The sequence below is a fragment of the Euleptes europaea genome, chromosome 9 (assembly GCF_029931775.1).
Source record: "Euleptes europaea isolate rEulEur1 chromosome 9, rEulEur1.hap1, whole genome shotgun sequence".
Classification (NCBI taxonomy): Eukaryota; Metazoa; Chordata; class Lepidosauria; order Squamata; family Sphaerodactylidae; genus Euleptes; species Euleptes europaea.
In genome coordinates this window covers 90866600-90888908 of record NC_079320.1, presented here as the reverse complement: position 1 = coordinate 90888908, position 22309 = coordinate 90866600, and the positions used below count along the sequence as shown (strand labels likewise).

At 46.7% G+C, this 22309-nt stretch overlaps 1 protein-coding gene across 1 annotated transcript in view; it reads left to right on the top strand.

Moving 5' to 3' along the window:
- The window catches only part of TRMT44 (tRNA methyltransferase 44 homolog), a 40660-nt gene that overhangs the window by 7847 nt on the left and 10504 nt on the right, over nt 1–22309 (top strand). Inside the window, exons 4-8 of the mRNA XM_056855518.1 lie at nt 809–877; nt 1324–1431; nt 2237–2308; nt 18510–18610; nt 21519–21702. Of these exons, the coding sequence (XP_056711496.1) occupies nt 809–877; nt 1324–1431; nt 2237–2308; nt 18510–18610; nt 21519–21702 (534 nt within the window). The remainder of the gene's footprint in view (nt 1–808; nt 878–1323; nt 1432–2236; nt 2309–18509; nt 18611–21518; nt 21703–22309) is intronic.

The window sequence follows — 22309 nt, the reverse complement described above, 5'->3', positions numbered from 1 at the left end:
GAGAGCCGCTGCCAGTCTGAGTAGATAATACTGACTTGGATGGACCAAGGGTCTGATTCAGTATAAGGCAGCTTCATGTGTTCATCTACGTTCATGAAATGGCACACCATAGTATCTTCCTTCTGAAAGGGCAGATGGAAGAGCTCTGAAACGGGCCAGAGTGAAAGCTTTCCTGTGTTTGGGAATCAGTAAATTAACCCAACAGCTTGACAGCACAAATTTCTTATTCCTAATAAGGTGGTATTTTGCGACAAGACTTAAGTGGTGTTGAATTTAAATATCCCAGATCCTTTGTTTGGTTTTAGATTTAGCTTTTAAGTAACTGAGGGCTAATATTCTGATGGTAGAATATCCAGTACATTGTAATTTTTCTGAGAGGGGATTATATATTCAAATAATTAAATGTGGGGAGAACACATCCTCCTTTCCAGGTAAGGAGCAGGGAAGGTCATGGGAGCGTGACTTGTCCCCGTCCAGCGTTTCCTGACATCGAAAGGAAATGCTGCCTGCATAGTGGACAGTTCTGATGGCTTGCCAGAGCTTCACAGCTGGATCTTCGTAGATCAGAAAGAAGGAAGCGGGAATCTTTGGATCCACCACATGCTCTCCTGTCCCAGAAAAGGAATTTTGGAAAATGAGGTCCCATCCCCACCTAACGAGGACTGCTACTGCTTGAGATCCAGTGACTAAAAATATTTTTTTTTCTATGGAAGAATGACCGACTATGCAATATGTATAGAGAAACCTTGTAAGTGGATAGTATGTAATACTGAGAATTAATTCCAGTCTCTATGCTTTTTTTTTTAAGGTGTGGCCTGAAGTAACGGATCCTCAAAAGTTTGTATATGAAGATGTTGCTATAGCTGCATATCTGTTGGTAGGTGGTTTTTAAGCACCAGTTTTAACCAAATATTTCTCATTAAAGAACTTCTCAGATGTAGATGTATTAAAACTTACTGTGTTGCACAGTACTAATAAATGTTTGTATGTACATGGAGATTAAAAGTCATTCATTTCAATTCTAAGTAGAAATGCATGTGTGTGTTGTGCTTCTGTAGGCAGTGAGGAGAATAAGAATACTGGAAGCGTCCTGCAGAACTAGGTCAAAGATCCATCTGATCTCAAGACTGCTATGCAAATTTTTAAAATGTATTTTCTTTGGCTCCATAAGACCTTAATTTGCATCCTTGTCAAAAAAGTAAAATGTGTCCACTTAAATGTTAGGCCACTCATTCCTTTCTGTGTGTTGATAATTTGATACAGATTAATGTGTGCTCTTTGTCTTTACTGTCTCTAAAATTTGGTTTTTGTTTTTTTCCGTAGATCCTTTGGGAAGATGAGAGAGCTGCAAAAGGCATGTCCAGAAAACAGTCTTTTGTGGACCTTGGTTGTGGAAATGGTCTTCTGGTCAACATCCTAAGCAGCGAAGGGGTAACTTGCTTGGAGAAACTTTTCCTCTGTCTCTGGCTTTTGTGACATGAATTGGGATGGGATATTATGGAATTGTTGGCTCTGCATGCCCCATTCTTTCCCGATCCATGCTAGAGAAATTTCCTGGTAGCTCTCGCAATGGTTACAGGTTTTCTTCTCACATCTGTGCCTGTGCTTAACCCTAGAGTCTCTTTTGACTGTCAGGGCTCTATGCTGGAGCATGAACCATTTTATATAAAATACCTTTTTTTACTTCCATCCCTTTATTCCTTTGCTCTGTCATAGTTTGACCATGTAACAGACCCTGAAGCTGGCTTTAATCTCTGGCTCAAATTATATTCTTTAAGACAAATTTAACTGTAGGCAGTTGGTAGGACTTTTTTGGGGGGGATCTGCTGTGTCTAAGAAGTGGAGTTTTTTTGGCATGGGTCAGGCTTAGACTTCATCCCAGCCATGATCCTGGACATACATTCTGCCATATAAGTGAGTGGCTGCCGTGCACTTTGGGTGTAAGACACCCTTATGTGTTCCTCAACCCCCATCTTACCATCAATTAAACGGAACCAGCCTGCACCCTGGAATGAGAGTTAAGGACTTGAAGGGGAAAATGAAATGATTGGCGATCAGACCTGAGCCCTGCCCTCTGCTCCCCCATTCAAGACTGGGTGCTGGCCACACTCCCTGGCTTTTCATAGAGATTATTATATTTCAGAGAGCAGGGTGGAATTCTGCCTGTTTGTATTATTCTGGGGTAAAGAGGTGTTCCTGAATTGTAAAGTATGATGACTGTCATGAAATCTTTCAGCATCCTGGCAAAGGAATTGATGTTAGAAGAAGAAAAATATGGGACATGTATGGACCCCAAACACACTTGGAGGTACTGTAAAAAAATGTTCTGTGTTCCGGCTTTTTATTGCTCAAACCTGGGTGGTTGGCTTGGACTTTTTTTTGCAAACGCTCTCTGAAATTAACTCCTGTGGCCCCATTTTTGTTCAACCCATATATGAATGATCTATCAGCTGTCTTTCATGTGCGTTGTTATCCATCCTGTTTGGCCAGTTGCACTATCCCAGTTTTGTTTATGCTGACGATACTGATTTGTTCTCTCTGATGAGAGTTGTTGGTCTGCAGAGATCACTGAATTTTTTTTCTGAGTATTGCATCAAGTAAATCCTGAAAATAAACTACCAGAAAACTAAAGTAGTTGCCTTATCCAAAAAAAGAAATCCTTCAGTGTTCAGATGGACTCTGAATGGTGAAGAAATCCAGCAAGTAACAACAAATATTCATATTTGGGTATTATTTTCTCTTCTAATCTTAAATGAGGGGCCTCATCAGTCACTGATAAGGAAAAAGGCAAAAACCTTTGCTGGGAGCATATTACATTTTGTCCAAAACGGAGGCGGGAAGTACGTCCCAGGGGCTGTTAAGTCTCTAACTTAAAAGTTGTCCCTATTATTCTTTATGAAGTAGCTGTAAAGATTGTTTTGGTAAATGAAAATAGTGATCATTTCCTATTCTTTCTGTGAAAATTATCAAACATTCCTCATTGTGTGGCTGATGTGTCTGTTCATTCAGAACTGCACAAACCTTCCCTTGAGGCAAAGGCTTGGCTACGAGCATTTAGACCAGGGGTGTCAGATTCATTTGGTAGGAGGGCCAGATATGACATAAATGTCACTTGGTTGGGCCAGGCCACAGGTACCATAAAATGTAATGCCAGGTACCCAAAACCCAGACTTTATAGAAGACACAGGCAAAGCCAATTAATTATATTAGTTGTGTGTACATGAACGTGTGTACCCATCTCACCCTTTCCATGAATAGCTATTCTGTGGGTGATCTTGGGTCAACCATATTCTTGTACAGCCTACCGTACCTCGCAGGGTTGTTGTGACAGTAAAATGAAGAGAGAATTACCTATAATGCCTCTGAAAGAAGGGTGGGATAAAAAAAAAAACACCGCATTAATAATTACTGAGCTTCGGCCTCAAACCAACCCTATTTCCAACCATCTCACACACCCTCTCTGTCTAGTCACAAACTGTGAGCACTTGTCCCGTGACAATCCCATAAACAACATCCGTAGACAGGTAGTCCAAAAGAGAGTTAATTTATTGGAAGATCTACAGGTTAACAGCAGTTAAGATTCAAGATGGCACTAATGAAAACTAAAAGCCCGGAGCAAGGCATATATTGAAAGCATAGAACAACTCAGGATGCCATGGCAACCCTCCCCCCATTGGGGTAAGATTCCCACAGAGTCCATAGTCAAAATACATAGTTGGCAGTTGTTGGCGCTGACCTTGGCCGGCACCTGGAGAAAGCAAAACAAACTCTGTCAGACCATGCCTGGTTTTCACAGCATATTGTACAGGCAGGGTCTGACATTCTGCCCCCCCAAAGGCCCCCCCTCTCAGTTTCCGGGCGCTGGTTTGTGCGGGTAGGCATCATGGAATGCACGGATGAGATGAGGGGCGGACACGTCGCGCGAGCGCACCCACTCATCTTGAGCAGAACTGAAGTGTTTCCAACGAACCAGATACTGGAGGGAACCATGATGGATACGCGAATCCAAGATTTTAGCAATTTCAAAATGCTCCTCCCCCCCCACCAGTACAGGCACCTCAGGCGGTGGTTCGGGATGCCACTCCGGGGAGGGAACATGTGGCTTCAATAGACTGACATGAAACATGGGATGGATCCGTCTTAGCGACTTTGGGAGCGAGAGATCTACGGTGACCGGGTTGATGATGCGGGAAATTGGGAACGGACCCACAAACTTGGCACTGAGTTTGCCGCATGGGCGAGTTGACCGGAGGTTCTTGGTGGACAAATAAACTGTGTCCCCCACCCCATACTCCTTACCCTGCGATCGGTGTTTGTCAGCTTGAGCCTTATATTTGCGTTTGGCTCGTTCCAGATTTTTTATTAACCATGGCCAGGTTGTTTGAATCGTGTGCACCCAGGCAGCAACATCTCCACCTCCCTCCTCCCCTGACACATCAACATGGCCGATGGGGCCGAAGTCTTGCCCATACACATCTTGAGAAGGGCTAAAACCAGTGGACTGGTGCACAGCATTATTGTAAGCATATTCCGCAAAGGGCAACAGTTCTACCCAATCGTCTTGGTGGTAATTAACATAACAGCGTAAGTAGCATTCCAGTAAAGCATTCACTTGTTCCGTTTGGCCATCTGTTTGGGGATGGAAGGCGGTTGATAGTCGTTGTTCTACCCCAACCAATTTGAGGAAGGCTTTCCAGAACTTAGCCACATATGTATTTCCGTGGTCGCTGACCACCTTGCGCGGAAATCTGTGCAATCGGAAGACATGTGACACGAAGAGGCGGGCCAGTTTTGGGGCGGAAGGGATACCTGCGCAAGGCACAAGATGCACCTGTTTTGAGAACAGGTCTGTGATTACCCAAAGTATGGTTTTTCCCTCGCTGAGGGGAAGTTCAGTCATAAAATCCATTAGTGGGGGTTTCCAAAGGTTGTAGAAGTCCGGGTGGTTTGCCCTGGGGTCTCTTTGCAGCAGCACACACTGGGCAACTGCGGATGAACGAATCCACGTCAGATCGCATGCCCGCCCACCAATATTGTCCCCTTAGGGACTTCAGGTAACGAGCTGGTCCCTGTCGCGCACAGCTTGTCTGGACTTCAGGAGTTTACCTGGTAGCAACTTCACACCACGCAGTTCTGCTATGTACAGTTTATTTACAATATATACACAGAGTCCTTTAGCTGTTATCATTCACAGCTCTGAGCAACAAAGTGCTTTGCCAGCACGTATATTTCAGGCAAGAAGAAAGTTACATTCAATACACAGACTTATATACACATTCATGACCAATCACAGTTCACCTGTGAGATGAGTCATTCTGGAAATCCCCATTCCTGGCTGTACAAACTGCAACAGACCAGCATACTCACATGACTTAGCTGTCATTCTGATCAGTATGATCTGTTTAGCAAACTGCAGACTAGCCAGAACTTAGACATATGTTGCCAGTCCCAAGCACTCATCCCTGGGAAAAGCTCCCAAGGGAATCCAAGAAATGTTTTGATTTGGAGTATTTTTTAACACACCAACCTGGTCCTAAATAGTGGACTGGGATTCAGGAATTCCTCTGCAGCCAGAAGAAAGCAGTATGACTTCCAAACCCCCAGAGGGAGCTTTTTAAGTCCCCCGGAGGTGTGGATGTTTGTCCTGCTTGGCATCGAGGGGAGAAGACATCGCTGCGAACATTTCTTGGCAATTAGGCTTGGACCTCCATTACCTATAACCAACTTATGAACCATCTGAAGAAGAAAATACCTCACCCTCCGAAATCTTGGTGAGTAACAAGAATACTTTTGAGCTTACCAGGAAGAGAAGCTGATTTGGTCGGCAGAAATAACCGGGAACTCTGCATGGTCCCCCCCCCCCAGATAAAACTCTTTTTGCAGAGATAAGATCTTAGATAAAGCGGCAAGGATTCTATCAAATTGATTTATGGGTAGACTAAACAACGGACTTCTTTGATGGACGAGGCAAGCACCAATTAGACTTTGTGACGTTTGAGGGGATAGGAGGAATACAATCCTCCCTCCCCTTGGTCTGCTACCTTTTCCGGCTGGGAAGGTCCATCTGCCACGTCCTTAAAAATTTATCAGCACCGGAAGACCTCTAGGAATACTATCTTATTGCAGCAAGGCAGCCGGCAACGGGGAGAAAGGAAGCGAAGAAGCACGCAGAACCAGAAACGAGCCCCTCGGGTGTATCAATGAAAAAGGTCAGTTACCGAAACTACAAAAAGGGGGACGTTGGAAGGTCCGCGGCAGCACTACTTCCGGCTAACTTCCTACTTCCTGATTTATCCCGATCTAGAGCGTCTGTAATAACTCGTTGGTGACTCAAACTTTAGAAATTCCTTTTTATAAAAAAGCTTAGTGTGCTTAGTATGGACTAATAATCTACCCATACCTTGGGAAAAAAATATCCTAACAGCCTGCCAAAATCACCAAAAAACAAAGCTACTACTCTACCCACACTCTGGAAAAACACTTTTTTAAAACCTGCAACCCTCGCACGTAAACATGGAGGAAAAAATACAAGACATGTTTACTCAGCAAAATAAGATATATGCAAGACAGTACGATTTGCTGTTAAAACAACAGGAGCAGATGTTAAAACAGATGGAACGGATGATTACTATGACGAATTCTTTTACCCAATTAATTACTCAAAAGAACAAGGAAGACCCTAATGACCTAAAAGAGCCTCTAGATGACAAGAGAGATGAACAACAGAAGAATTCTGAAGAGGAAATGGACAACTTCAAGAAGCAAGATGCCACAATCCAGCTGTCAACAAGGGATATGAAAATGTGTGAATTTGATTTCTGCTTCTCTAATCTGCTTGATGAACTATTCAATATCTGCAGTGAGGATTTAATGAGCAGGAAAACTGGAGCTGCCAGGATCTTTTTTCTTGTATTTGGGATGACACAGATAACAACATGGATTCACTATGAAGACCATTCAGTTGCAGAAGGGGCTTTATTAATATTTTTCAAGAATGATCTCAGATGCCTACTGTTAATGGGGGAAAAAAGGAAATGCTGGAAATTCCGGGCAAAGGGACTATTTTAAAGGAGTTTGGTCTCCTTGGCGATATGATTAAAATGAGCTGATTGAAAGGACTGGTTTAAATGAAATACAACAATATTTGTCAATGAGTTACTAATAACAATAAGTTGGAATTTAGAGCTGGAGTGAAATGGAAAATTAATAAAGCAACTAATTTTTATTGGAAGAGGAGGGAGGTGTAGGGGAAATCAATATTTTTATTCTGTATTTTTTGATTATATAAGAACTTAATGGTTTCTGTATTTTTGGGAATAATTAATTTTCAATGGAACCATTTAGAAAATTCTTTGATCTAATCCCTCATTTACATCTTTGATTAATCTCACATTAATGACTGATTTAATGATCTTTACACTTTTTATTAATTTTATATTAGGTATTGTTTTGAAAATGCTGAATAGGATTATATATTAGTTAAAATATAATTTTGTTTAATCTTGTATTACCTATTGACTTAATCTTAGATATAATAAGATTAGATTAATTAAAAAATAAAAAATATTGGGATTAGTTTCGCTAGCAAAAGTTAATACAATTAATTTTTAGATGGAAGAGGGTGAGGGGGAAGTCATCATATTGTTAAATTGTCTTTTTTACTATTACTGTTATTTTTATAATTGATTAATGTTTTTTATGTTTGATACGTTAATTGAAGAAAATAAAAAATTGTTTTAAAAAAACTGTCTCCTTAGTAGATGTAAAGTCTTAAGAAATCCAGTGTCCTGCGGTTTTGGCCCCATGAACCAGCTGCAGAACCTCCCTCTGCAGTACCTTAGGCACATACAATCTAGAGTCCTTATACCAATAACCCCCGCGTTCAATCAGGAAAAGTGGGAGGGTTTTTGCGGAGTGTTCGACTCGGCAACTGCAACGGAGAGATTCCCTAAAGGAATCGGTTAGCCCCTCCATATCCGGCGTTGTGGGCACCACACTAGCAAATTTAGCTGCAGGAGCAGGTGTTGGCGCCGTCGGGGTTTGGGTGGCCAGATTGCCTGGGCAGACGTGCCTCTGCTCCTTGGGCCTGGCCCCTCGAGGTTGCATGAGGGGTGGAACTAGAGCCGGCGAAGGAGGTGTGGGGAGCAGGGTGGACGGTCCAACCGACGTGGTCGGGTGTTGGGCTTCCCCCCCCCGTGAAGGCAGCGTGGGGAGTCGGGTCTGCGACCTGGTTTGCATTGCCAAGGTGGGCAGTAAAGCCCTCTGAGCAGGAGTGAAGAGAGACTCTGTGGGGCGCTCAATCTTGGTAGGGTATTGGGGCAGTCTAGACAAAGCATCAGCCAGCACGTTTTGCTTTCCTGGCACATATTTCAACACAAAGCGGAATTGGGCAAAGAAGTCCGCCCATCGTACCTGTTTTGCGGATAGTTTGTGAGCCCCGTTAACGCTTCTAGGTTCCTGTGATCGCTCCACACTTCAAAAGGGACTTTAGATCCCTCTAAAAATTGTCTCCATACCGTGAGGGCATGCTTGACCACGGCTGCCTCCTTTTCCCAACCGGCCAATTGAGCTGAGATTGCGTGAACTTCTTGGAGAAGTAAGCGCACAGATGTAGTTGACCGTCCCTCCCTCGCTGTAGCAACGCACCCCCCATTGCAATGTCTGAAGCATCTACCTGGACTATAAACATTTGTTCCGAATCAGGATGCTTTAATACCGGTTCGGAGGTGAACAGTCGTTTGAGACTGTCAAAAGCGGTTTGGCACTGGGGAGTCCAATTCACTTTAGCCGAAGGCAGGGTGGCTGCGCTTCCTTTCCCTTTAGTCTTAAGGAGGTCTGTGATGGGCAGTGCAATCTGAGCAAAGTTAGGGAGGAACCCCCTGTAGACATTTGCAAACCCGAGAAATCTCTGAACCTGTTCACGGGTTGAGGGTGGTTCCCAGTTGGTGACGGCTTGCATCTTCTCCGGGTCCATTGTAAGTCCTTGGTGTGAAATTCACACTTGGACACCTTAGCATAGAGTTGATTGTTTCTCAGACGTTGTAACACTTCCCTAACCAGGGCAACGTGTTCATCCATGATTTTTGAGTAAATAAGAATGTCATCTAAATAAACCACCACTCCTTTATATAACAAGTCATGTAGTATCTCATTAATGAGTTGCATGAAAACCCCCGGAGCCCCCTTCAATCCAAAAGGCATCACCAAAAATTCAAACATGCCAAAGCAACTGGAAAAGGCTGTTAGGGGCTCATCCCCTTCGCGAATTCTGATTCTATAATAGACTTCGACCAAGTCTAATTTGGTGAAAATGTGTCCCTCCTTTAACTGCCCCAAAAGGTCTGAGATCAAAGGAATGGGGTAGGCATTGGTTTGGGTGACCGCATTGAGTTTCTGAAAGTCAATACTCAGTCGCAAGTCACCGGTCTTCTTGCGCACGAAGAAAGCGGGGGCTGAATACGGGCGGTAGAGGGTCTGATAAAACCCCGAGCCAGATTCTTGTCTAAGAACTCACGAAGCAATGTCCGATCTGCGGTGGGGGGGTAGTACATCACATTCTTGTACATTAAAGACATCCGCAAAGTCTAGGTATTCGGTGGGTAGTTGGGATGACCAGGGGCGTCTGAAACCAAGGCTGGGGTTGTCTGGAGTACGGTTTTAACAGCTACTTCGTACCTATGCCGTTCGCAACCTGGGCTGGCAAACGTCAATGTTTCGGCCCCCCAGTCAATGGAGGGACTGTGTCCCTTCAGCCAATTTATTCCCAACACCACAGCGTATCGTATATTGGGAGCTATGGTGAAGTTGATTTGCTCCCAATGGTGGCCTATGCCCATCGCCACCCCCCAGGTGCGACGGTTAACCAGTCCACCTTTAAAGTCACTGCCATCCATCTGGGCGAACTGAACAGGGGTCGGTAGGGATACTGATTTTACCTTGAGTGCCTTGAAAGTGGCTTCATTGATCAACGAGCGGGCACATCCCGAGTCTATGAGGGCTTTAACTTGTAACTGGGGTCCCTTTCTATAATGTTGTAATACCACATCCACATATAGTCTCTTCCACTTCACTCACCATCACAGGAGCCTTGGGTTTGGCAGAAACATCTGCGGGGGTCTGCGGGGCCGCTCCACTCACCGCAGACCCAGTCCGTTTTTTGAGAGATCCAGGGGAGACTCTATGTTCAAGGCAGATTCCCAGTGGCGGTCCTCATCCGACGATGCAGAACCATCCCCAGTTGGGGCAATTGTAATCCATGACCCCGACGGGTCTGCTGGCGAAGGCTCGTGTGTTGGCCCCTCGATGTAGAGGGCTGGGGGCGCCTTCCGTCCTGGTGCTGCACTGCGTTCCGTTGCAGCGCTTCTCCGAGCGCGTCATCTTCCGCGAGGAGTCCCCTCCGGGTGGGGAGTGGGAGTTGGTGGCTCCGAACGAAACGGGCAGGCCGCAGCAAAATGACCCATGGCACCGCAAACGAGGCAGGCTCCCCTTTGAAAGCGCAACATTCGGTCTTGCACGGGTTGAGCCGGTCTCCGCAGGGCAGGAGCTGCGGTCCTCGGAGGGGTTTTCTGGCTTCCTCCCTCTTTGGCCCGACGTCGGGCCAGGGTTATGAATTGATGGCAGCTTTCTACTTCTTCTGCCAGTAGTATCCATTCCTCTAGGGTGGCTGGATCCCGTTGCATATAAGCCCAGTTCAATATTTCGGGGTATAAAGCTTCTCGGAAATAATGCACCCGGGTAGCCTCAATCCAATCCACGATCTTACTCGCAAGGCACTGAAACTCATCAGCAAAGTCTCTGACTGATGAGGATCCTTGACGAAGCTGTAGGAGGGCAACCTTGGCCTTCTCCCCCTGGAACAGGTCTTCAAACCGTCGTCTTAACGCTCGCATAAACTCGTTGAGAGAGCGGATGGAGCTGGCCCAGGTGTCAAACTGGAGGACCATCCAATCCGCGGCTTTTCCTACCAAAAGTGAGGAAACGAACCGTACTCTGCTATTTTCAGTGGGAAAGTTATGCCCCTGTTCCCTCATATAGCTGTCCACTTGGTGTAGAAAACAGGGCAATGTATCCACAGAGCCGTCATATGTCACTCGCAGACAGGGTTGATTCCACTGCACAATCTGGGCCGCCGGAGGTTGGGGCGGCGGCATTAGGGGTGGCTGGACCGGTAGCGCTGGGGGCACTTGAGGCGGCACTTGCGGCTGTGGTGGTACTTGCGGCTGTGGCACCGGAGGCACTTGTGGCTGTGGCGCCAGGGTTTAAGTTCGCTGTAGGCGGTCGTAATCAGGCATCAGTAGGTCCATCTGGTCCTGCATACGGGCCATACGATCCGTCAAGTCCCGGTTTTGGAACCGTAGGAGATGAATCTCCTCCTTGGATCCACCAGTATGTCGGGGTTGGTATTCCAGCCACACTCCTCAGCATAAAGGTCCTCATCCGAGTACTCCAGCACGTCGGAAGCGAAGGCTAATCGTTGCCTGCGCACTATAGTTCGAGGCAGGCCACGGTCAGGGGAAAACAAGGGGAAAGACCATTCTAGTCCCCTGCCCCCTTTTGGTCGCACATCGGCGTCTGCCGTTGTCCGTGCCCGAGCAGCAGCCGCGTCGGCCAACAATTGCTCCTCCGCTCGCTTTTGGTCCGCGAGCGCTCGGTCTGCCTCGAGTTTGGCGGCCGCGGTAGCCGTCACAGTGGGTTCGGCCATTTGTTCCAAGAGTAATAGGATCTCCTTATGATTTCCCAATAGCGGGTGTACTTGTTGAGCCAAATCCGCGGAGGAAACACCAAAGTCCGGTTCTAAAATCTTTTCCACATCCGCGACCGTTGCCGTGGTTGACGGTAAATCCATAAGGACCAAGACTGTCCGGGCAGCAATGTTCTGTGCTTCCCGGTGGCATGCGGTGGGGTCTGGGACAGTTAGCGGCACGTCTCCCCCTCCGGTTGCCGCCATCACGGAACTGGACCCCAGCCCCTGGAAGGGGGCCACTGACTCCTGTCGTGGGTCGTTGAGTGTCAGTTCAGACAACATCTGAGTTAGCATGGCAAGGTCCTCATGCGCCAGCTGGACCTCCTCCAGTAAAGAATCCAGTCCCGAAAGGTCGGTGCGGGCACGTAGATCAGCGTCTTGGGTCGTCCAAGAGGTCGTCTCAGCTAGGCGACGCCACTGATCAGTCACCAGCCCAACCAGCCGGTGTGCAGTAAATCGGAGTCCTCGCCTCGTACCTCAAGCCGAGAAGACGAGGGGCCAGGCGAACCCTCCAGGGCTCCAGCCGAGGTCTATGCGCTCGGGGAGCACGTCCTCTGCTCCAACTTGAGGTCCCGGCGATCCCCTTAGGGCTCCAGCCAGAGACAGTTCACTCGGGGAGCACGTGCTATGCTCCAACCCGAGATCCCGGCGATCCCTCCAGGGCTCCAGCCAGGGAATAAAATTTAGTTCAGAAAGGAAGGGTGATTAGTGCCATAATGTGAGCACTTGTCCCGTGACAATCCCATAAACAACATCCGTAGACAGGTAGTCCAAAAGAGAGTTGATTTATTGGAAGATCTACAGGTTAACAGCAGCTAAGATTCAAGATGGCAATGAAAACTAAAAGCATGGAACAGGGCATATATTGAAAGCATAGAACAACTCAGGATGCCATGGCAACCCTCCCCCCATTGGGGTAAGATTCCCACAGAGTCCATAGTCAAAATACAGTTGGCAGTTGTTGGCGCTGACCTTGGCCAGCACCTGGAGAAAGCAAAACAAACTCTGTCAGACCATGCCTGGTTTTCACAGCACATTGTACAGGCAGGGCCTGACATAAACCTTCCACACAGCCCAGGGGCCATCGTAACCCTATCACCTCCCTTACGCCACCTGTCACAGCTCCACAAACCAACTTCCCTGTCCACCTTCCATGCTCTTTCCACTGCCCAGCACTGGGGTGGGGAGGGGCTGCCTCGTAGAGCTGAAGAAGTTGCAATTAGTTGGAGATTTTATTATGGAAATGTATATGCAGTTCAAGAGAGCTCTGTGCCACAGAGTGGTAAGCTGCAGTACTGCAGTCAGAAGCTCTGCTCATGACCTGAGTTTCAGGTAGCCGGCTCAAGGTTGACTCAGCCTTCCATCTTTCCAAGGATGGTAAAATGAGTACCCAGCTTACTGGGGGTAAAGTGTAGACGACTGGGGAAGGCAATCGCAAACCACCCTGAAACATAGTCTGCCTAGGAAATGTCAGGATGTGACGTCACCCCATGGGTCAGTAATGACCCAGTGCTTGCACAGGGGACTACCTTTACCTTTAAATGCACTTTGAGTAAGAAACTGGCAGGATACCACTGTTTTCTTTTTACACTGAAATGCTGTCAAATGTTATCTTTAATGAATAGCTGCAAACCACATGCCGCTTATTCTGGACCAACTCCTTAAAGGAATTACAAAGAACAGTGTTTTCTTAGCTGTAAAATAAAGCAGGAGTCCAGCAGCATTTCAGAGATTAACAGAAATTATTCCAGTATTTTTGAGTCAGTGAAGTGAGCTGTGACTCATGAAATCTCAGGGTGGAATAAATTCTGATAGTCCACTAAAGTGCCACCAGGACTCCTGTGTAATTTTGCTGCAACAGGCTGACATGGGCTGGTCTTGTAGGGATTTTGCTTAATTGTGGTTTCTCCAAAAGGCTGTTCTAGCTTAACTGTGTCCTGGAGATTTACTGGATCAGATTTGGAACTAATCTGTGGGGTTTTTTTTTCAGGATCTTTATAATACCAGGTATCTACTGAGAGTACAATTTTCAGCAGAAAACTAGCATAAGAGAAAGAACTTCTTAACCTTCTCTTTTTGCCACTCTCCTTGAGCAGAAAGTATCCTCTTTACCAACAGCTTTTTGCATTTCTTATTTGGACAAACACACCTGTGAGTTGTAGGTTGCTATATAATTAAATGCAAATCCAGGTTGCTACCAGTATATGCAAACAAGCACACCTCCCTCTCTTCCTTGCCTCCCTCCCTCCCTCTCATTCTCTTCCTTGTCTTCTCCATTTCCCATCTTCCCATTTCCTTTATGGTTCCTCTTTAGTTCTTTTGGTTTCTGCCTGGGCTTCCCTTTCTAACCGCCTCCCCCTCTCCCACTTCCTCAGTAGAGCATGGGGCTGACAGAAAAAAAGGCAGGACTGGGGACTCCAAACTTAGTGAGCCCCCACTGTCGCCTCTGGTCGCCCAGTGGACTCATTTACCTGCCGAAGTGTCCTAAAGGGTCAAAGAGGAGGTCAGAGTTGCGAGCCATGGCAGGGGCCATAGCTGATGTGCGAGAGGGAAGAACAGAGTTTCATTTCAAACACTTCCCAGTCTTCCACCCCGCATACCCTGCCTGCCTGGAAAGGGCAGCTCCTTGCTGGGAGAACTTCTCCCTGCTGCCTCGAGCCTCAGCTGGCTCGGCACCACGTTTGGCACTCACGCAGCAAGTCACATGGGCCAAGCCATCGACCCAGAGCTAACTAGGCGTCACTTTGACACGTGTGCTCAGCCCAGGCAGGGTGTGGTTGGCGAGCTGGGCAGGGAGGTGGTGTGCATTGGAAAAGCTGGTGGGCCAGATCAGAGCTCTTGCGCCAGATGATTGACACATCTGTTCATCAAGTCAATCTGCTCCCGATTGATGTTTTTAATGGGATAAAAGGAATAATGACAAGACTGATGCTTTTATTGGATAAAAGGAATAATGACAAAAAGTTACAACAAATTTATTTAAAAGTGTTACTTAATTCATATTTTATTAATTACAATAGCATCTGCATACATCTGAAAAACAGTAATACATATGCATGCAAGTCATATTATTTATTCGGCCTACAGAAGATTATGTGCTTATTTATTATACTGAGTCATTTAATGGGGCTGTTTTGCAGTCACTTAATGGGGCTGTTTTGCAGTCCTTTAATGGGGCTGTTTTGCAGTCATTTAATGGGGCTGTTTTACAGCTTACAGAGGCTGGAAGTTGGGTTGAAGGTAGACAAGTGCAGACCAGTGATTTGACAGGCAGAGTATAAGAGCGCCTGATAATGTCTATAGTTTGGAGGTGAGATGGGGCGGGGTGGGGGCACAAACCTGCCCAAGATGGATGGATTTGTGTACCTCTTGCAAGAACTCCACCTCAGCAGGCACAAATGTGACTGAGAAGGGCGATGAACTAAGCAGTCCTTGAGCTGGGTGACTTCCTGTGTGCCCTTCTCTGCCCAGGGAGAAACTCTGCAGAATCTTTAGGGGGAGGTAATACGTTTAAAAAAGAAACTTGGGCAGACATTGGGGGCTGCAGGCCATTAAGTAGATAACAACTTCACTATTTATTTATTAAAATGTGTGTGTCCTCTTTGGTGAGTTGACCTCCCCCCCTCCCCCAGTAAACAGTGTGTTCTCATCTGCCACAGTTTGAAACCTTCCCTTACTTGTAACTTTGCCTTCATTTTATTGAAGGACTTCCTCACAGGATGCTGCCCTTAGCTCTTCAGATCGTGATTCTTTAGCTGTGACAAGTGGACAGTGCGTCTGCTGCCCCGTACTTGATTGTGGGTTTGCTTTGAAGAGCCGGGCGGCCCCACAAACCCGGGTGCCCCATTGCCCAGTCACGTTCGCACGTGAGGGTGTGCACAGGCCTGGCCAAATCTGTCCTTTGGGCAGCTGTAAACAGATTTCGAAGGACGGCCGCAAGCTTTCTCCCGAAGGGGGCTTGTGAGCAGCTCTCTGCCTGTCTTCATTACTAGGGTGGAGGGGATCCTCTCCTTCACCTGTCTGCTTGGGCTGTGCAGCTGTTCTCTCAAGATTGTCTTCAGTCATTTCTTAGGCGGGGATGTAACTTCTGTAGTTGCAGTGACTTTAGCCACTTGGTGACTACGTTTTGTCATGCAGCGGCAGCATCATTCTTGCATGCTGAAACCCTTTCTCTGTTTTCTGGATTGCAAGAGCCAGCTGTGTGAGGCATATTAACTTATGGGGGTCTGTTTAATCCCTGTCGAGAGCCTGCGTGGCTAGTGGTTAAGAGCGGCAGACTCTAATCTGGAGAACTGGATTCAATTCCCGACTCCTCCCCATGAAGCCTGCTGGGTGACCTTGGGCCAGTCACAGTTCTCTCTGAACTCAGCCCACGCAGCGGCAGGCAAGGGCCAACCACCTCTGAACGTCTCTTGCCTTGAAAACCCTACCGGGTCTCCATAAGACAGGTGTGACTGACTGCACTTTTTACACACACACACACACACACACACACGTGTGACTGACTGCACTTTACACCCACACCCACATCCTGAAGTCACATGGGCCCTTAAGCTGGAAGATCTGATGTCTATCGTAGAAGTAATTAGAGCATCTCTCCCTTGTATATTCGAACTGAGTAATGGATTCAGTATCTTCTGGTTATAAGCATTAAAATCATGTCTTAAGTTAATCTTACTAGAATAAGTCTGAGTTGTTGAAAGATAGCTGTGCAGTTTCACCAGCAAGCAGACTGTGATTCCCTATAAATTCCAACATAAGAGTCTTTTGGGGGATCCTGGCAGTACTCCCCCTCTTGGAGAATTTCTTTCCAGGTATGGTGGTGGTGGGGGGAGCGATTGCCTATCCGTTTTCTTGTTTTTCCTGTGGGATTCATCAGCCACATGAGAAGGGTGATCTGGGAATGGTGGTCTGGGGATAACTGAATAATTTTCTCCCCTGCTTGCTCCGACGCCTTGTACATTTTAGAGGAGGAGAAAGTACTGTATAAATTTCAGTTAGTAATTTTTTCATTAGCAGATCATCAATTCGTGACTGCTTGGCCAATTTTAATGGAGATTGCCGATCTGGGCTTCTTCTCGGCCACTGGGACTCTGTGGTCTACTTTTTTGGAAGGAGGAGGTTCCCAGTGTCTTATATCAACAGTTGCAGTGTTTTGCCAAAATAGCTAAGCAGTCTGACTGGCAGTTTGATTTATAAAGATGAGTCCAGTTCATCCCAATAAACCAAATAATCCAGTGCAGAAGATAACCTTGTCTGTTAAAACGCAATTAAAGAACTGAAGCAGCGGAGCAGCTGGATAAAGCTGTTTATCCGTCGCCATCTTGTCTCTTCCCCAAGGAACTGTTAGAATTTAATGAGATCTCTCTCAATATGAAAGTACTCTTAAATGTTTCAATTTCCTTGTTAGTATAGGTTAAATACCTTTGAATACCGTATATACTCGTGTATAAGCCGAGTTTTTCAGCCCAAAAAAAGGGCTGAAAAAGCCGAACTCGGCTTATACACGGGTCAATACGGTAGGAGAGGGGAGGGGGGAGGAGGGAGGAACTTACAGCTCGCAGCCTCGCCCAGGAGCCTTTCTCCTGCCGGCAGGGGCCTGGAGGGGCCTCTGCCGGCTGCTCCGCCGCCGCCCAGGCGCCCGGGCGCCTTTCTTCTGCCGGCAGGGACCTTCCTGGGCCGGCAGAAGGTCCCTGCCGGCTGCTCTGCCGCCGCCCAGGCGGCAGGGAGCCTTTCTCCTGCCGGCTGGGGCCTGGAGGGGCTGGCAGGAGGTCTCTGCCGGCTGCTCCGCCGGCGCCCGGGCGCCTTTCTTCTGCCGGCAGGGACCTTCCTGGGCCGGCAGGAGGCCCCTGCCGGCTGCGCCGCCGCCACCCACGTGCCTAAGCGCCTTCCTCCGGCCGGCAGGGGCCTGGAAAGGCCTCCTGCCGGCCCAGGAAGGCCACGCCGCCGATTCGCCGCGTCTCCCGGTAAGTAGGGGGTTCAGGGGCTCTTCCCCCTCCCCCCCTTGGATGGCACTGGGGTTGGGGTGGGGTGGGGTGGGGCGGGAGGGCCTGGAAGGCCGGCGGGAGGGCGACCTGCGGCAGGGGCCCTGCGCTCTAAAATGGGGGCCGGCATTTTAGAGCGCAGCATTGCCGGTAAAGGGAATTTCTTATTGACCCTCGGCTTATACGCGGGTCAATAAGAAATTCCCTTTTCTGGCCTCAAATTTGGGGGGTCGGCTTATACTCGGGTCGGCTTATACCCGAGTATATACGGTAATTTAAAAATGTGACGGCTTTGCACAAAAGCAGTAGCAATATTTGTTAAGTTATTAAAATTAGCATTTCTTGCTAGAAAGGAGACCATGTTAGAACTGGCTTTCACTGTACCTGCCTGTGTGAGTAAGGGGATCTGAAACAGCATTCTTTGTAAATAAACGGTTTTCCACCTGTTGCAGCACCTCTCAGGTTATCATCAAAAGTTCCTGCTGTAGTCCGGATGTTGACTGGTGGTGGGTGGTAAACTGTAGTTCTGAAATTCTTTCCTTTGAATGAACTATTTCCTTGAATGAACAATTCTCAACATGTACAGCATGACTTTCCTAACATGTTAATTTAGAAAACTTAAGTATGACTAATACTGGCAGTGATAGATTTCAACTGACTATAAGAATAGAAAGTTTTACCAACATTTGAATTTAGTTGACTCGTCTTCACGTGTGAATGGTTCAGTCTGTCTGTCTATCTTGGACATGTTTGAGCCTCAATCATGTCTTGCTTCCTTTTAGGAATGTGCAGTTAGTCCGAACTCTCTGTATCCAGACACTGACTGGCTAATTGGGAATCATTCCGATGAGCTGACTCCATGGATACCGGTAATAGCAGCCAGGTACTCTTGGCCAGTCCAGAAAGTGGGGTGGCAGCGGGGGAGGGGGGGGTTGTTGCGACTTGTGGATAAAGAGCCACTGGCAAAGTCTGTGTCTTTCCTCTACCAAATTCAAAAGTGCCTTTCCTTTTCTTTCCTTCCTAGCTCCCATGACCCACTGGTCTTTAGCAATTAATGGGGAGTTTTTTCTATTTCTGCCAGTGTTATACTTGGGTCTCTATCCACCAGCAAAAAGGGGACTATTTTATCACCTATTATGGTGGCAGGTAGTTTAGTTAAAATAGGAGTAATCCATTGGCCATGTTAGAGTTTGAAATGGGGACGCTCCAGCATCATGTGAGAAAGTGTATCAATTTTCTTCATGTTGCACAAGCAAAATCTTTCTGAGTAGGGTAAATTGCCATACCTTCCACTTAGCGCTGCTGAAGGTGTGGTGTCAAGCATAGAGGCTCTTCGAAAACCCAGGACAATTCTAAAGTGCTATTTTACTAGCATGCCCAGAACAATGCATACTGAAAGTAGAACAGATGAGGAGGCTATGAAGTACATTATTTAAAACCATACCAGTTACTTAAAGGCACAGAGGTGTGACAAGGGTTTGTATTTGAAGCTGCTGAGTTAATGGAAGCTGGTGGCAGAAAGGCAATGAATGGTGAAAGCAATGTGACACCTTATTTTATTTATGCAAATATTTATAACCCTCCGTTAGTCTTGGTTCAAGGTGACTTATAATAATAGTTAAAACATCCCCAGCTAAAACCAAAGATAAAATAACAACCCCCTGAGGAGTGCCAAATGAAAAGAATAGCACCTGTCAAGGACAGTTTTGATTCATTGGAATGAAATCCAGAGAAAAGAGTTCTGTCCTGTACCCAACAGGGCTGAGTTTGTTTCAAGGGCTCTTCAACAAATACCCTGGGAAAGTGTCAGTTTAAAAAAAAACTGTGGGAGGAGCAAATTGCAGGGAGTGTTTAGGGGACCAGTGTGGAGCTACTATGGGGGAGGATGTAGGTCCTTGTGGGAGGGCGGCAGTATTCTCTCGTCAATGTATTGGATATGCCAGATGTTGTGGTCTGTGACGTGAAGCCTGTTGTCTTATCCAGACAAGTTTCAAGGTATGGGCAATCACCAAATTTGATATGCTGATAACTGAAGAAGTCAGAGCAAAATCTAAAAACAAAGGGTTGCCCTCCCCCTGCATGTGACACAGGTTTTGCACCAGCCACAAGACATTTCCACAGTTTGCTTGAACTCATATAGGTCATTTGTAATTATTTTGAGCCCTCTTAGCCACAAATTAAATAGATAGTTACCAGAGTTAAATTCTTCCACTGTTAGGTGCAGTACCCTTTCCCATTAATTGTGTCTTGACAAAAACACTGCAGAAAATCTTGCAGAGAATTTTTCTTAACCAGCAAAACTCTAAAGGGAAATTTCCATTAGAAGCCTTCCTTCAGCACTCACACCAATTGCTGCAGTTGTGCTGTCTGCCTTCACACATCTGCTCGTGCTGCTAGGGAGTCACTCCACATCAGAGCCAACCAGTGGCCCTGTGGTGGCGGCAATCATGCTGCAGGCTGTTTGTACCTAGGGCTTTCCACGAGAATTGCAGTATGTGCTTTATGCTGCTGCTTTTAAAAAAGTTTGTGATGATATGGAGAAAAGTCTTCTTAATGCCTGTGATGAGCTACACACAAAAAGAAGAGTGATGATCGGGAGTTACTTAGAGCAAGTGAGGAAGTCGTCTACTGAGTGCTCTGATTTTATTCTTACTATGTAACTTTTCTGCTCCTTCCATGTAGCTGTTCCTTCTTTTATTCCTTTGCATTATAATAGGCCTTGGAAGTGTAAACAGATGAGCCAGTAAGCTTTTGAACCCATGAAGCTGCCTCACACTGAATCAGACCCCCCCCTTGGTCCATCAAAGTCAGTACTGTCTACTCAGACAGGCAGCGGCTCTCCAGGGCCTTAGGCAGGGGTCTTTCACATCACCTACTTGCCTAGCCCCTTTAACTGGAGATGCCAGGGGTTGAACCTGGGACCTTCTGCATGCAAAGTAAATTCTCTGCCACTGAGCCACAGCCCTTCCCCGCTCTGGAACTTTTGGATAGTTTCAGAGTGTGTTGGTCTGCAGTAGAACAGCCAGGAGCACTTTATAGAGGCCAACAGGATTTTCAGAGTATGAGCTTTTGAGAGTCCAGGCTCCCTTTGTCAGATGCCCAGATATCTGAAGAAGGGAGCTTTGACTCTCGAAAACTTATTCCCTGAAAATCATGTTGGTCTCTGAGGTGTTGCCAGACTCGAATCCAGCTTGTCGGCTTGTGGGGTGTCCCTCTGTCTGTGGCTGTGGTGCTCTCATTCGAACGCTTACCGTGGGAGGCTCTGATTCTGAGTGTGGGTTCCTCTGTGATTAGCTGGGCCTGAATATCTGAGAAGAGCCTGATGCATTGCACAGCTTCTGGGGTCAGGCTGCTGGTGCCCAGAGTGGAGGCCGTGTGGGCTTGTGTTGGGGGTGGGGATCAGCTTGGGGTGCCAAAAAACATGTTTGGCATGATGGTCAGTGGCATAACTTTTTCCAGCAAATCAGCTCATTTTGTATAATGCAAAGGAAAACCTAGAATAGTTCTGTAAAAGCTGCATATCATCACTACTCTTGAATTTGGAAGTAGTTTATAATAGAAGTGCCATCATTGTTACTTGCTTCTAGTTCACATCCTCTGAAATTTTGGAAATCAAGAGAATTGGGGCGCACTGAGGGGAGAAAAATATGTAGGATCTATCTGAGAATCTAGTTAAATCTTTATCGCTGGTGCCGAATCCAGGAAATAGAGCAGTTTTGAGGCTGGTTAGGAATATGTGTAAACCCCAGAGAGGGGAGGTGTGTCTTTGCTAACATCTCATCATGTTTCAGGTCTTCCTACTCTTGTCGCTATTTCGTGCTCCCTTGCTGCTTTTTTGACTTCCATGGAAAGTATAATCGGAAGCAAAGTAAGAAGTCCCAGTACAGAGAATATCTGGATTTTGTTACAGAAGTGGGACTTGTATGTGGCTTTAATGTCGAAGAGGATTGCCTTAGAATTCCTTCAACAAAAAGGGTAACTGCTTCCATTGACATTGTTTTATTTAATGCACTTGAATTATCCTGTCGTTGGGCCCCCTGGCACAGAGTTGGAAGCTGCAGTGCTGAAGACAAAAGCTCTTCTCATGACCTGAGGTTTCAGGTAGCCGGCTCAAGGTGGACTCAGCCTTCCATCCTTCCGAGGTTGGTAAAATGAGTAGCCGGCTTGTGTGGGGTGAAGTGTAGACGACTGGGGAAGGCAATGGCAAACCACCCCGTAAACATAGTCTGCCTAGGAAACATTGGGATGTGACGTCACCCCATGGGTCAGGAATGACCTGGTGCTTGCACAGGGAATGACATTTACCTTTACCTTTAATTATCCTATGATGCTCATGATGTTTGCAGAGCTACAGTAAAGATAAATTTCTGAAGCAAGGACCACGATTCGCACCTTATTTTTGATCAGCAAAGTCCAAAAGAGAGTGAAATGGCAGGGGCAGTCCAGAGTGTTCTGTGTTGGTGGGAATCTTTTGCATCTGCCATTTCCCCAATCAAGGGCTTCATTCTCCTTATTGCTTTGGGTTTTCCCTTGAAATAATGCTAAGGGAAGGGAGGGCATAGTTATGGTTAATTACTCAACT